Source organism: Leptodactylus fuscus, chromosome 7 (assembly GCF_031893055.1).
Source record: "Leptodactylus fuscus isolate aLepFus1 chromosome 7, aLepFus1.hap2, whole genome shotgun sequence".
NCBI lineage: Eukaryota > Metazoa > Chordata > Amphibia > Anura > Leptodactylidae > Leptodactylus > Leptodactylus fuscus.
Genome location: NC_134271.1, coordinates 133,598,860 through 133,614,861, shown reverse-complemented (window position 1 = coordinate 133,614,861; position 16,002 = coordinate 133,598,860). Strand labels below are relative to the sequence as shown.

Below are 16,002 nucleotides of genomic sequence, written 5' to 3'. Positions count from 1 at the left end.
GTAACATCGGTGCACGGGGAGCCCGGGGTTTGGTGAGGCCGTGGGCACAGGTTGGTGGGGGGAAAGGTGACACAGGGTCTGGACGGGGGGGAAGGGGTCACTGGGTAGGTAAGACAAGGAAGGGGACATGGGGTGGTGGGGAAAAAGGGGGCACGGGGTAGGTAACACGGGGGAAGGGGGGTTGGGGGGGGAAGGGGACACGGGGCTAGGGGGGAAAAGGGGCACAGAGTAGGATAAAGAAGTGAGCACATGAGGGAGTGGGTAGGAAAAAAGGGGGTTGGCGGGCGCCAGGGGGGAGATGAGGAAAAGGGAGCCGCTGTGGACACAAGGCAAATGAGGAAAAGAACGCTTCCGCGGCGCTACAGGTGGGTCACGCAGGGGGTCAGGGTTCTGCGGACGAAGTCGCGGGTACTGCTAGAACTGCATAAAGATGAATTGGAATATTGGAGGACATTGTGTCTGATGTGAGATGTTTCATTATTTATGGAGATCTGCAGATTTCTTCATATAAATTCTTTGCTCAGTCCTCAGAAACGTCACTTCAGCTTCTTCCCATGATCCGATCTATGAAGATGTGGAATTTAGAATTATGGTAAAGAGACAGAGCTTGTCCCAGAGATCTGGTAAGTAAATTGTAATTATTCTATGTAGTAATATCTATAAGATAAAATCCAGGCTCCTACTGTATGTTACTGAGTAAATGTAACACTGGATGTTTATCTAGAATTATTATTACTTGTTGGGGTGATATATAGTGAGGACTCACTGTGTGATATACAGATTCCTATTATAACTATTATACATTCCTATAGATTTATCTGTTCTCCATAGACTTACAAGGAGTTATAAATAGAATAATTAAAAAATCGTTACTTATATTAGGACATGCAGGAAATTTCAGAATTTCAAATTCAAAATAGGAGATAAATCTGCTGCAAAAAAATATTCATGGCTAAATATGCAGAATTCACCATAGAAGATGCCAATTAATACTTTGTATGGAATTTTAGCCTAAAATATAATGGATCCCTATAGTATAAGAAGCATCTAACATCACTAGAGGTATCTAACATCACTAAGTACAGTCTTATAGTACAGTATATATAATATTATATAGAATTTGTAGAATTTGTAAATTGTGTCTTATAGTTGACAATAAGAATGATTCCGAAGAGAAATTGGAATATTATCCATCTGAGATACTTGATGAAGGTAATATATAATGTACATGTAATTGTGTTTTATATGGAAAGGTTCTTAGCAGTATATCGCTATCCACTATCACAGTATAACTGCAATTACAATAAGTGCTAGTATCCAGCAGACATGCTTATATAGTAACCAGGCAGACATCTAGAATATTCTACCGAGACCTAGACATGGCTAGAATTATGTAGACTTTAGAAGTTTTCAGAACAGTCTAGAATATTTCACCAACATCTAGACATAGGATAGGCTTGTTAACCCCTTCCCGCCGATGGCATTTTTTGATTTTCGTTTTTCGTTTTTGACTCCCCTCCTTCTAAACCCCATAACTTTTTTATTTCTCCGCTCCCAGAGCCATATGAGGTCTTAATTTTTGCGGGACAAATTTTTCTTCATGATGCCACCATTAATTATTCTATATAATGTACTGGGAAGCAGGAAAAAAATTCAGAATGTGGTGGATTTGAAGAAAAAATGCATTTCTGCGACTTTCTTACGGGCTTTGGTTTTACGGCGTTCACTGTGCAGCCAAAATGACATGTCCCCTATATTCTGTGTTTCGGTACGGTTCCAGGGATACCAAATTTATATGGTTTTATTTACATTTTGACCCCTAAAAAAAATTCCAAAACTGTGTTAAAAATTTTTTTTTCTAAAAGTCGCTATATTCCGACGGCCGTAACTTTTTTATATGTAAGTGTACAGGGATGCATAGGGCGTCTTTTTTTGCGGGGCCGGGTGTACTTTTTAGTTCTACCATTTTCGGGAAATGTTATTGCTTTGATCACTTTTTATTCAAATTTTTATCAGAATCAAAACAGTGAAAAAACGGCGGTTTGGCACTTTCGACTATTTTTCCCGCTACGGCGTTTACCGAACAGGAAAAATATTTTTATAGATTTGTAGAGCGGGCGATTTCAGACACGGGGATACCTAACATGTATATGTTTCACAGCTTTTAACTACTTTTATATGTGTTCTAGGGAAAGGGGGGTGATTTGAACTTTTAATTCTTTTTATATTTTTTTTAACTTTTTTTTTTTTTTTTTGCATTTATTAGACCCCCTAGGGGTGTTGAACCCCAGGGGGTCTGATCACTAATGCAATGCATTACAATGCTAATGCATTGCAAAAAAGCATCCTTTCTTTTGCAGGCTGCATAGACCAGACTACAAAAGAGAGGATTTGCAGACAAGCCTGGGAGCCTGTACAAGGCTCCTGGCTGTCATGGCAACGGGACGTCAGCCCTGGAGCATGCTCCAGGAGCTGGCGATCCCGGCCAAAATGGCAGCGCCCATGCACCGCCGGGAAAATGGCGCCTCCGGAGCCTTTGACCGCGGCGCCAGAGGGGTTAATGCCTCCGATCGGTCCGGGGACCGATCAGAGGCATTACAGCCGGTTGTCTACTGCTTAAAGCAGTAGACACCCGGCGGCTATGGCGGCCACCCGGCTCCCGGGCGGTCGCCATAGTTACAGACCCGACATGTGCCGTACTATTACGGCGCATGTCGGGAAGGGGTTAATTAAAATATATGATTTTAAAATATCAATGTCCTGGTACCAAAAGCAAAGTTTATGAGTTGAAATTAGCGTTTAATATTCTTTTCAGATCTAAATAATCAGAAAATAACATTATTAAAATAAAAATGTGTTACATAGTGTAATTCATTGCTAGCACTGCCAGGAAATAGAGGGGCAGAGAAAGACGGAGCAAACTTATACCAGACAGTCAAAGGGTGAGTTCACACGGAGTAAAGTGGCGTGTGATGTGGCACGTATACACCACGTATACGCTCCCATTGATTTCAATGGGAGCCGGGATCGTATACGCGGCGCTATTTTGCGGCCGTGATTTTGCTCCCCGTATATGTGCCACATCATGCGCCACTTTACTCCGTGTGAACTCACCCTTAGACTGCATCCATTTTCCCAAGTGTCTGACTTTACATCACTTATTAGTGAAATTAGTCTCTGACCTAATAAATTGCCGCATAATTATTTATTTATTTATTTATTTATTTATTATGCTTACTTATATAGCGCCATCCTATTCCGCAGCGCTTTACAGATATCGTCAGTCACTGTTCCATATAGGGCTCACAATTTACATTCCCTATCAGTATGTTTTTGGTGTGTGGGAGGAAACCGGAGTACCCGGAGGAAACCCACGCAAACACGGGGAGAACATACAAACTCCTTGCAGATGTTGCCCTTGGCAGGATTTGAACCCAGGACTCCAGTGCTGCAAGGCTGCATAATGTTGCATATGAAGCCCCGCCTACTATTCAACAAAACCCACCCACCTGTCTAAAGAGGCACAGAAACTGTTAGAAACCGTGAAAAATCTTGTAGTGTGCAAGCAGCCTTACTGAGCAGCCATATTGGTCCGGCGAAAGTAGAATAGTAAGATTGTCATTATTGCTGACTATACAGGAGCTTTCATCACTGAAGCTGCTGAGGTAAAGTGAAAGCTGAGCTCTGATTGGTTGCTATGGGCCTGTGAGGTGGCTCTTTCAGGTCCCAGTAATACTGTGAGGGCCGCTCTGTATTACTAGTCATCCTATTACATCTCTTATCAGTGTCAGGTCCTAGTAATACTGTGATGGCGGCTCTGTATTACTATTCATCTTATTACATCTCTTATCAGTGTCAGATCATAGTAATACTGTGATGGCCGCTCTGTATTACTATTCATCTTATTACATCTCTTATCAGTGTCAGGCCATAGTAATACTGTGATGGCCGCTCTGTATTACTAGTCATCCTATTACATCTCTTATCAGTGTCAGGGCCTAGTAATACTGTGATGGCCGCTCTGTATTACTAGTCATCCTATTACATCTCTTATCAGTGTCAGGTCCTAGTAATACTGTGATGGCCGCTCTGTATTACTAGTCATCCTATTACATCTCTTATCAGTGTCAGGTCCTAGTAATACTGTGATGGCCGCTCTGTATTACTAGTCATCCTATTACATCTCTTATCAGTGTCAGGTCTTAGTAATACTGTGATGGCCGCTCTGTATTACTAGTCATCCTATTACATCTCTTATCAGTGTCAGGTCCTAGTAATACTGTGATGGCCGCTCTGTATTACTAGTCATCCTATTACATCTCTTATCAGTGTCAGGTCCTAGTAATACTGTGATGGCCGCTCTGTATTACTATTCATCTTATTACATCTCTTATCAGTGTCAGGTCCTAGTAATACTGTGATGGCGGCTCTGTATTACTAGTCATCCTATTACATCTCTTATCAGTGTCAGGTCCTAGTAATACTGTGATGGCCGCTCTGTATTACTAGTCATCCTATTACATCTCTTATCAGTGTCAGGACCTAGTAATACTGTGATGGCCGCTCTGTATTACTAGTCATCCTATTACATCTCTTATCAGTGTCAGGTCTTAGTAATACTGTGATGGCCGCTCTGTATTACTAGTCATCCTATTACATCTCTTATCAGTGTCAGGTCCTAGTAATACTGTGATGGCCGCTCTGTATTACTAGTCATCCTATTACATCTCTTATCAGTGTCAGGTCCTAGTAATACTGTGATGGCCGCTCTGTATTACTAGTCATCCTATTACATCTCTTATCAGTGTCAGGTCCTAGTAATACTGTGATGGCCGCTCTGTATTACTATTCATCTTATTACATCTCTTATCAGTGTCAGGTCCTAGTAATACTGTGATGGCCGCTCTGTATTACTAGTCATCCTATTACATCTCTTATCAGTGTCAGGTCCTAGTAATACTGTGATGGCCGCTCTGTATTACTAGTCATCCTATTACATCTCTTATCAGTGTCAGGTCCTAGTAATACTTTGATGGCCGCTCTGTATTACTAGTCATCCTATTACATCTCTTATCAGTGTCAGGTCCTAGTAATACTGTGATGGCCGCTCTGTATTACTAGTCATCCTATTACATCTCTTATCAGTGTCAGGACATAGTAATACTGTGATGGCCGCTCTGTATTACTAGTCATCCTATTACATCTCTTATCAGTGTCAGGTCATAGGAATACTGTGATGGCCGCTCTGTATTACTAGTCATCCTATTACATCTCTTATCAGTGTCAGGACATAGTAATACTGTGATGGCCGCTCTGTATTACTAGTCATCCTATTACATCTCTTATCAGTGTCAGGTCATAGTAATACTGTGATGGCCGCTCTGTATTACTAGTCATCCTATTACATCTCTTATCAGTGTCAGGTCCTAGTAATACTGTGATGGCCGCTCTGTATTACTAGTCATCCTATTACATCTCTTATCAGTGTCAGGTCCTAGTAATACTGTGATGGCCGCTCTGTATTACTAGTCATCCTATTACATCTCTTATCAGTGTCAGGACATAGTAATACTGTGATGGCCGCTCTGTATTACTAGTCATCCTATTACATCTCTTATCAGTGTCAGGTCATAGTAATACTGTGATGGCCGCTCTGTATTACTAGTCATCCTATTACATCTCTTATCAGTGTCAGGACATAGTAATACTGTGATGGCCGCTCTGTATTACTAGTCATCCTATTACATCTCTTATCAGTGTCAGGTCATAGTAATACTGTGATGGCCGCTCTGTATTACTAGTCATCCTATTACATCTCTTATCAGTGTCAGGTCCTAGTAATACTGTGATGGCCGCTCTGTATTACTATTCATCTTATTACATCTCTTATCAGTGTCAGGTCTTAGTAATACTGTGATGGCTGCTCTGTATTACTAGTCATCCTATTACATCTCTTATCAGTGTCAGGTCTTAGTAATACTGTGATGGCCGCTCTGTATTACTAGTCATCCTATTACATCTCTTATCAGTGTCAGGTCCTAGTAATACTGTGATGGCCGCTCTGTATTACTAGTCATCCTATTACATCTCTTATCAGTGTCAGGGCCTAGTAATACTGTGATGGCCGCTCTGTATTACTAGTCATCCTATTACATCTCTTATCAGTGTCAGGTCATAGTAATACTGTGATGGCCGCTCTGTATTACTAGTCATCCTATTACATCTCTTATCAGTGTCAGGTCTTAGTAATACTGTGATGGCCGCTCTGTATTACTAGTCATCCTATTACATCTCTTATCCGTGTCAGGTCTTAGTAATACTGTGATGGCCGCTCTGTATTACTAGTCATCCTATTACATCTCTTATCAGTGTCAGGTCCTAGTAATACTGTGATGGCCTCTCTGTATTACTAGTCATCCTATTACATCTCTTATCAGTGTCAGGTCCTAGTAATACTGTGATGGCCGCTCTGTATTACTAGTCATCCTATTACATCTCTTATCAGTGTCAGGTCATAGTAATACTGTGATGGCCGCTCTGTATTACTAGTCATCTTATTACATCTCTTATCAGTGTCAGGTCTTAGTAATACTGTGATGGCCGCTCTGTATTACTAGTCATCCTATTACATCTCTTATCAGTGTCAGGTCTTAGTAATACTGTGATGGCCGCTCTGTATTACTAGTCATCCTATTACATCTCTTATCAGTGTCAGGTCCTAGTAATACTGTGATGGCCGCTCTGTATTACTAGTCATCCTATTACATCTCTTATCAGTGTCAGGGCCTAGTAATACTGTGATGGCCGCTCTGTATTACTAGTCATCCTATTACATCTCTTATCAGTGTCAGGTCTTAGTAATACTGTGATGGCCGCTCTGTATTACTAGTCATCCTATTACATCTCTTATCCGTGTCAGGTCTTAGTAATACTGTGATGGCCGCTCTGTATTACTAGTCATCCTATTACATCTCTTATCAGTGTCAGGTCCTAGTAATACTGTGATGGCCTCTCTGTATTACTAGTCATCCTATTACATCTCTTATCAGTGTCAGGGCCTAGTAATACTGTGATGGCCGCTCTGTATTACTAGTCATCCTATTACATCTCTTATCAGTGTCAGGTCATAGTAATACTGTGATGGCCGCTCTGTATTACTATTCATCTTATTACATCTCTTATCAGTGTCAGGTCTTAGTAATACTGTGATGGCCGCTCTGTATTACTAGTCATCTTATTACATCTCTTATCAGTGTCAGGTCTTAGTAATACTGTGATGGCCGCTCTGTATTACTAGTCATCCTATTACATCTCTTATCAGTGTCAGGTCTTAGTAATACTGTGATGGCCGCTCTGTATTACTAGTCATCCTATTACATCTCTTATCAGTGTCAGGTCCTAGTAATACTGTGATGGCCGCTCTGTATTACTAGTCATCCTATTACATCTCTTATCAGTGTCAGGGCCTAGTAATACTGTGATGGCCGCTCTGTATTACTAGTCATCCTATTACATCTCTTATCAGTGTCAGGTCATAGTAATACTGTGATGGCCGCTCTGTATTACTATTCATCCTATTACATCTCTTATCAGTGTCAGATCATAGTAATACTGTGATGGCCGCTCTGTATTACTAGTCATCCTATTACATCTCTTATCAGTGTCAGGTCTTAGTAATACTGTGATGGCCGCTCTGTATTACTAGTCATCCTATTACATCTCTTATCAGTGTCAGGCCATAGTAATACTGTGATGGCGGCTCTGTATTACTAGTCATCCTATTACATCTCTTATCAGTGTCAGGTCTTAGTAATACTGTGATGGCTGCTCTGTATTACTAGTCATCCTATTACATCTCTTATCAGTGTCAGGTCCTAGTAATACTGTGATGGCCGCTCTGTATTACTAGTCATCCTATTACATCTCTTATCAGTGTCAGGGCCTAGTAATACTGTGATGGCCGCTCTGTATTACTAGTCATCCTATTACACCTCTTATCAGTGTCAGGTCATAGTAATACTGTGATGGCCGCTCTGTATTACTAGTCATCCTATTACATCTCTTATCAGTGTCAGGTCCTAGTAATACTGTGATGGCTGCTCTGTATTACTAGTCATCCTATTACATCTCTTATCAGTGTATGGTCATAGTAATACTGTGATGGCCGCTCTGTATTACTAGTCATCCTATTGCATCTCTTATCAGTGTCAGGTCTTAGTAATACTGTGATGGCCGCTCTGTATTACTAGTCATCCTATTACATCTCTTATCAGTGTCAGGTCTTAGTAATACTGTGATGGCCGCTCTGTATTACTAGTCATCCTATTACATCTCTTATCAGTGTCAGGTCCTAGTAATACTGTGATGGCCGCTCTGTATTACTAGTCATCCTATTACATCTCTTATCAGTGTCAGGGCCTAGTAATACTGTGATGGCCGCTCTGTATTACTAGTCATCCTATTACATCTCTTATCAGTGTCAGGTCATAGTAATACTGTGATGGCCGCTCTGTATTACTATTCATCTTATTACATCTCTTATCAGTGTCAGGTCTTAGTAATACTGTGATGGCCGCTCTGTATTACTAGTCATCCTATTACATCTCTTATCAGTGTCAGGACATAGTAATACTGTGATGGCCGCTCTGTATTACTAGTCATCCTATTACATCTCTTATCAGTGTCAGGTCATAGTAATACTGTGATGGCCGCTCTGTATTACTAGTCATCCTATTACATCTCTTATCAGTGTCAGGTCCTAGTAATACTGTGATGGCCGCTCTGTATTACTATTCATCTTATTACATCTCTTATCAGTGTCAGGTCTTAGTAATACTGTGATGGCTGCTCTGTATTACTAGTCATCCTATTACATCTCTTATCAGTGTCAGGTCTTAGTAATACTGTGATGGCCGCTCTGTATTACTAGTCATCCTATTACATCTCTTATCAGTGTCAGGTCCTAGTAATACTGTGATGGCCGCTCTGTATTACTAGTCATCCTATTACATCTCTTATCAGTGTCAGGGCCTAGTAATACTGTGATGGCCGCTCTGTATTACTAGTCATCCTATTACATCTCTTATCAGTGTCAGGTCATAGTAATACTGTGATGGCCGCTCTGTATTACTAGTCATCCTATTACATCTCTTATCAGTGTCAGGTCTTAGTAATACTGTGATGGCCGCTCTGTATTACTAGTCATCCTATTACATCTCTTATCCGTGTCAGGTCTTAGTAATACTGTGATGGCCGCTCTGTATTACTAGTCATCCTATTACATCTCTTATCAGTGTCAGGTCCTAGTAATACTGTGATGGCCTCTCTGTATTACTAGTCATCCTATTACATCTCTTATCAGTGTCAGGGCCTAGTAATACTGTGATGGCCGCTCTGTATTACTAGTCATCCTATTACATCTCTTATCAGTGTCAGGTCATAGTAATACTGTGATGGCCGCTCTGTATTACTATTCATCTTATTACATCTCTTATCAGTGTCAGGTCTTAGTAATACTGTGATGGCCGCTCTGTATTACTAGTCATCTTATTACATCTCTTATCAGTGTCAGGTCTTAGTAATACTGTGATGGCCGCTCTGTATTACTAGTCATCCTATTACATCTCTTATCAGTGTCAGGTCTTAGTAATACTGTGATGGCCGCTCTGTATTACTAGTCATCCTATTACATCTCTTATCAGTGTCAGGTCCTAGTAATACTGTGATGGCCACTCTGTATTACTAGTCATCCTATTACATCTCTTATCAGTGTCAGGGCCTAGTAATACTGTGATGGCCGCTCTGTATTACTAGTCATCCTATTACATCTCTTATCAGTGTCAGGTCTTAGTAATACTGTGATGGCCGCTCTGTATTACTAGTCATCCTATTACATCTCTTATCCGTGTCAGGTCTTAGTAATACTGTGATGGCCGCTCTGTATTACTAGTCATCCTATTACATCTCTTATCAGTGTCAGGGCCTAGTAATACTGTGATGGCCGCTCTGTATTACTAGTCATCCTATTACATCTCTTATCAGTGTCAGGTCTTAGTAATACTGTGATGGCCGCTCTGTATTACTAGTCATCCTATTACATCTCTTATCCGTGTCAGGTCTTAGTAATACTGTGATGGCCGCTCTGTATTACTAGTCATCCTATTACATCTCTTATCAGTGTCAGGTCTTAGTAATACTGTGATGGCCGCTCTGTATTACTAGTCATCCTATTACATCTCTTATCAGTGTCAGGTCATAGTAATACTGTGATGGCCGCTCTGTATTACTATTCATCCTATTACATCTCTTATCAGTGTCAGATCATAGTAATACTGTGATGGCCGCTCTGTATTACTAGTCATCCTATTACATCTCTTATCAGTGTCAGGTCTTAGTAATACTGTGATGGCCGCTCTGTATTACTAGTCATCCTATTACATCTCTTATCAGTGTCAGGTCTTAGTAATACTGTGATGGCCGCTCTGTATTACTAGTCATCCTATTACATCTCTTATCAGTGTCAGGTCCTAGTAATACTGTGATGGCCGCTCTGTATTCAGTGTCAGGGCCTAGTAATACTGTGATGGCCGCTCTGTATTACTAGTCATCCTATTACATCTCTTATCAGTGTCAGGTCATAGTAATACTGTGATGGCCGCTCTGTATTACTATTCATCTTATTACATCTCTTATCAGTGTCAGGTCTTAGTAATACTGTGATGGCCGCTCTGTATTACTAGTCATCCTATTACATCTCTTATCAGTGTCAGGTCTTAGTAATACTGTGATGGCCGCTCTGTATTACTAGTCATCCTATTACATCTCTTATCAGTGTCAGGTCCTAGTAATACTGTGATGGCCGCTCTGTATTACTAGTCATCCTATTACATCTCTTATCAGTGTCAGGGCCTAGTAATACTGTGATGGCCGCTCTGTATTACTAGTCATCCTATTACACCTCTTATCAGTGTCAGGTCATAGTAATACTGTGATGGCCGCTCTGTATTACTAGTCATCCTATTACATCTCTTATCAGTGTCAGGCCATAGTAATACTGTGATGGCGGCTCTGTATTACTAGTCATCCTATTACATCTCTTATCAGTGTCAGGTCCTAGTAATACTGTGATGGCCGCTCTGTATTACTAGTCATCCTATTACATCTCTTATCAGTGTCAGGTCCTAGTAATACTGTGATGGCCGCTCTGTATTACTAGTCATCCTATTACATCTCTTATCAGTGTCAGTTCATAGTAATACTGTGATGGCCGCTCTGTATTACTAGTCATCCTATTACATCTCTTATCAGTGTCAGGTCTTAGTAATACTGTGATGGCCGCTCTGTATTACTAGTCATCCTATTACATCTCTTATCAGTGTCAGGTCTTAGTAATACTGTGATGGCCACTCGGTATTACTAGTCATCCTATTACATCTCTTATCAGTTTCAGGTCCTAGTAATACTGTGATGGCCGCTCTGTATTACTAGTCATCCTATTACATCTCTTATCAGTGTCAGGGCCTAGTAATACTGTGATGGCCGCTCTGTATTACTAGTCATCCTATTACATCTCTTATCAGTGTCAGGTCATAGTAATACTGTGATGGCCGCTCTGTATTACTATTCATCTTATTACATCTCTTATCAGTGTCAGGTCTTAGTAATACTGTCATGGCCGCTCTGTATTACTAGTCATCCTATTACATCTCTTATCAGTGTCAGGTCTTAGTAATACTGTGATGGCCGCTCTGTATTACTAGTCATCCTATTACATCTCTTATCAGTGTCATGTCTTAGTAATACTGTGATGGCCGCTCTGTATTACTAGTCATCCTATTACATCTCTTATCAGTGTCAGGTCCTAGTAATACTGTGATGGCCGCTCTGTATTACTAGTCATCCTATTACATCTCTTATCAGTGTCAGGGCCTAGTAATACTGTGATGGCCGCTCTGTATTACTAGTCATCCTATTACACCTCTTATCAGTGTCAGGTCATAGTAATACTGTGATGGCCGCTCTGTATTACTAGTCATCCTATTACATCTCTTATCAGTGTCAGGCCATAGTAATACTGTGATGGCCGCTCTGTATTACTAGTCATCCTATTACATCTCTTATCAGTGTCAGGTCCTAGTAATACTGTGATGGCCGCTCTGTATTACTAGTCATCCTATTACATCTCTTATCAGTGTCAGGCCATAGTAATACTGTGATGGCGGCTCTGTATTACTAGTCATCCTATTACATCTCTTATCAGTGTCAGGTCTTAGTAATACTGTGATGGCCGCTCTGTATTACTAGTCATCCTATTACATCTCTTATCAGTGTCAGGTCCTAGTAATACTGTGATGGCCGCTCTGTATTACTAGTCATCCTATTACATCTCTTATCAGTGTCAGGGCCTAGTAATACTGTGATGGCCGCTCTGTATTACTAGTCATCCTATTACACCTCTTATCAGTGTCAGGTCATAGTAATACTGTGATGGCCGCTCTGTATTACTAGTCATCCTATTACATCTCTTATCAGTGTCAGGTCCTAGTAATACTGTGATGGCCGCTCTGTATTACTAGTCATCCTATTACATCTCTTATCAGTGTATGGTCATAGTAATACTGTGATGGCCGCTCTGTATTACTATTCATCTTATTACATCTCTTATCAGTGTCAGGTCTTAGTAATACTGTGATGGCCGCTCTGTATTAATAGTCATCTTATTACATCTCTTATCAGTGTCAGGTCTTAGTAATACTGTGATGGCCGCTCTGTATTACTAGTCATCCTATTACATCTCTTATCAGTGTCAGGTCTTAGTAATACTGTGATGGCCGCTCTGTATTACTAGTCATCCTATTACATCTCTTATCAGTGTCAGGTCCTAGTAATACTGTGATGGCCGCTCTGTATTACTAGTCATCCTATTACATCTCTTATCAGTGTCAGGGCCTAGTAATACTGTGATGGCCGCTCTGTATTACTAGTCATCCTATTACATCTCTTATCAGTGTCAGGTCATAGTAATACTGTGATGGCCGCTCTGTATTACTATTCATCCTATTACATCTCTTATCAGTGTCAGATCATAGTAATACTGTGATGGCCGCTCTGTATTACTAGTCATCCTATTACATCTCTTATCAGTGTCAGGTCTTAGTAATACTGTGATGGCCGCTCTGTATTACTAGTCATCCTATTACATCTCTTATCAGTGTCAGGTCTTAGTAATACTGTGATGGCCGCTCTGTATTACTAGTCATCCTATTACATCTCTTATCAGTGTCAGGTCCTAGTAATACTGTGATGGCCGCTCTGTATTCAGTGTCAGGGCCTAGTAATACTGTGATGGCCGCTCTGTATTACTAGTCATCCTATTACATCTCTTATCAGTGTCAGGTCATAGTAATACTGTGATGGCCGCTCTGTATTACTATTCATCTTATTACATCTCTTATCAGTGTCAGGTCTTAGTAATACTGTGATGGCCGCTCTGTATTACTAGTCATCCTATTACATCTCTTATCAGTGTCAGGTCTTAGTAATACTGTGATGGCCGCTCTGTATTACTAGTCATCCTATTACATCTCTTATCAGTGTCAGGTCCTAGTAATACTGTGATGGCCGATCTGTTTTACTAGTCATCCTATTACATCTCTTATCAGTGTCAGGGCCTAGTAATACTGTGATGGCCGCTCTGTATTACTAGTCATCCTATTACACCTCTTATCAGTGTCAGGTCATAGTAATAATGTGATGGCCGCTCTGTATTACTAGTCATCCTATTACATCTCTTATCAGTGTCAGGCCATAGTAATACTGTGATGGCGGCTCTGTATTACTAGTCATCCTATTACATCTCTTATCAGTGTCAGGTCCTAGTAATACTGTGATGGCCGCTCTGTATTACTAGTCATCCTATTACATCTCTTATCAGTGTCAGGTCCTAGTAATACTGTGATGGCCGCTCTGTATTACTAGTCATCCTATTACATCTCTTATCAGTGTCAGTTCATAGTAATACTGTGATGGCCGCTCTGTATTACTAGTCATCCTATTACATCTCTTATCAGTGTCAGGTCTTAGTAATACTGTGATGGCCGCTCTGTATTACTAGTCATCCTATTACATCTCTTATCAGTGTCAGGTCTTAGTAATACTGTGATGGCCGCTCGGTATTAATAGTCATCCTATTACATCTCTTATCAGTTTCAGGTCCTAGTAATACTGTGATGGCCGCTCTGTATTACTAGTCATCCTATTACATCTCTTATCAGTGTCAGGGCCTAGTAATACTGTGATGGCCGCTCTGTATTACTAGTCATCCTATTACATCTCTTATCAGTGTCAGGTCATAGTAATACTGTGATGGCCGCTCTGTATTACTATTCATCTTATTACATCTCTTATCAGTGTCAGGTCTTAGTAATACTGTCATGGCCGCTCTGTATTACTAGTCATCCTATTACATCTCTTATCAGTGTCAGGTCTTAGTAATACTGTGATGGCCGCTCTGTATTACTAGTCATCCTATTACATCTCTTATCAGTGTCAGGTCTTAGTAATACTGTGATGGCCGCTCTGTATTACTAGTCATCCTATTACATCTCTTATCAGTGTCAGGTCCTAGTAATACTGTGATGGCCGCTCTGTATTACTAGTCATCCTATTACATCTCTTATCAGTGTCAGGGCCTAGTAATACTGTGATGGCCGCTCTGTATTACTAGTCATCCTATTACACCTCTTATCAGTGTCAGGTCATAGTAATACTGTGATGGCCGCTCTGTATTACTAGTCATCCTATTACATCTCTTATCAGTGTCAGGCCATAGTAATACTGTGATGGCCGCTCTGTATTACTAGTCATCCTATTACATCTCTTATCAGTGTCAGGTCCTAGTAATACTGTGATGGCCGCTCTGTATCTGTACTATTTCATCCTATTACATCTCTTATCAGTGTCAGGCCATAGTAATACTGTGATGGCGGCTCTGTATTACTAGTCATCCTATTACATCTCTTATCAGTGTCAGGTCTTAGTAATACTGTGATGGCCGCTCTGTATTACTAGTCATCCTATTACATCTCTTATCAGTGTCAGGTCCTAGTAATACTGTGATGGCCGCTCTGTATTACTAGTCATCCTATTACATCTCTTATCAGTGTCAGGGCCTAGTAATACTGTGATGGCCGCTCTGTATTACTAGTCATCCTATTACACCTCTTATCAGTGTCAGGTCATAGTAATACTGTGATGGCCGCTCTGTATTACTAGTCATCCTATTACATCTCTTATCAGTGTCAGGTCCTAGTAATACTGTGATGGCTGCTCTGTATTACTAGTCATCCTATTACATCTCTTATCAGTGTATGGTCATAGTAATACTGTGATGGCCGCTCTGTATTACTAGTCATCCTATTGCATCTCTTATCAGTGTCAGGTCTTAGTAATACTGTGATGGCCGCTCTGTATTACTAGTCATCCTATTACATCTCTTATCAGTGTCAGGTCTTAGTAATACTGTGATGGCCGCTCTGTATTACTAGTCATCCTATTACATCTCTTATCAGTGTCAGGTCCTAGTAATACTGTGATGGCCGCTCTGTATTACTAGTCATCCTATTACATCTCTTATCAGTGTCAGGGCCTAGTAATACTGTGATGGCCGCTCTGTATTACTAGTCATCCTATTACATCTCTTATCAGTGTCAGGTCATAGTAATACTGTGATGGCCGCTCTGTATTACTATCATCTTATTACATCTCTTATCAGTGTCAGGTCTTAGTAATACTGTGATGGCCGCTCTGTATTACTAGTCATCCTATTACATCTCTTATCAGTGTCAGGACATAGTAATACTGTGATGGCCGCTCTGTATTACTAGTCATCCTATTACATCTCTTATCAGTGTCAGGTCATAGTAATACTGTGATGGCCGCTCTGTATTACTAGTCATCCTATTACATCTCTTATCAGTGTCAGGTCCTAGTAATACTGTGATA

The 16,002-nt window shown here is 40.7% G+C and overlaps 1 protein-coding gene across 1 annotated transcript in view; it reads left to right on the top strand.

Annotated features, from left to right (window-relative positions):
* Nucleotides 1–16,002, top strand: part of LOC142214523 (scavenger receptor cysteine-rich type 1 protein M130-like) — a 170,890-nt gene that overhangs the window by 125,343 nt on the left and 29,545 nt on the right. Inside the window, exons 13-14 of the mRNA XM_075283472.1 lie at nt 525–623; nt 1,150–1,212. Coding sequence (XP_075139573.1) covers nt 525–623; nt 1,150–1,212 — 162 coding nt within the window. The remainder of the gene's footprint in view (nt 1–524; nt 624–1,149; nt 1,213–16,002) is intronic.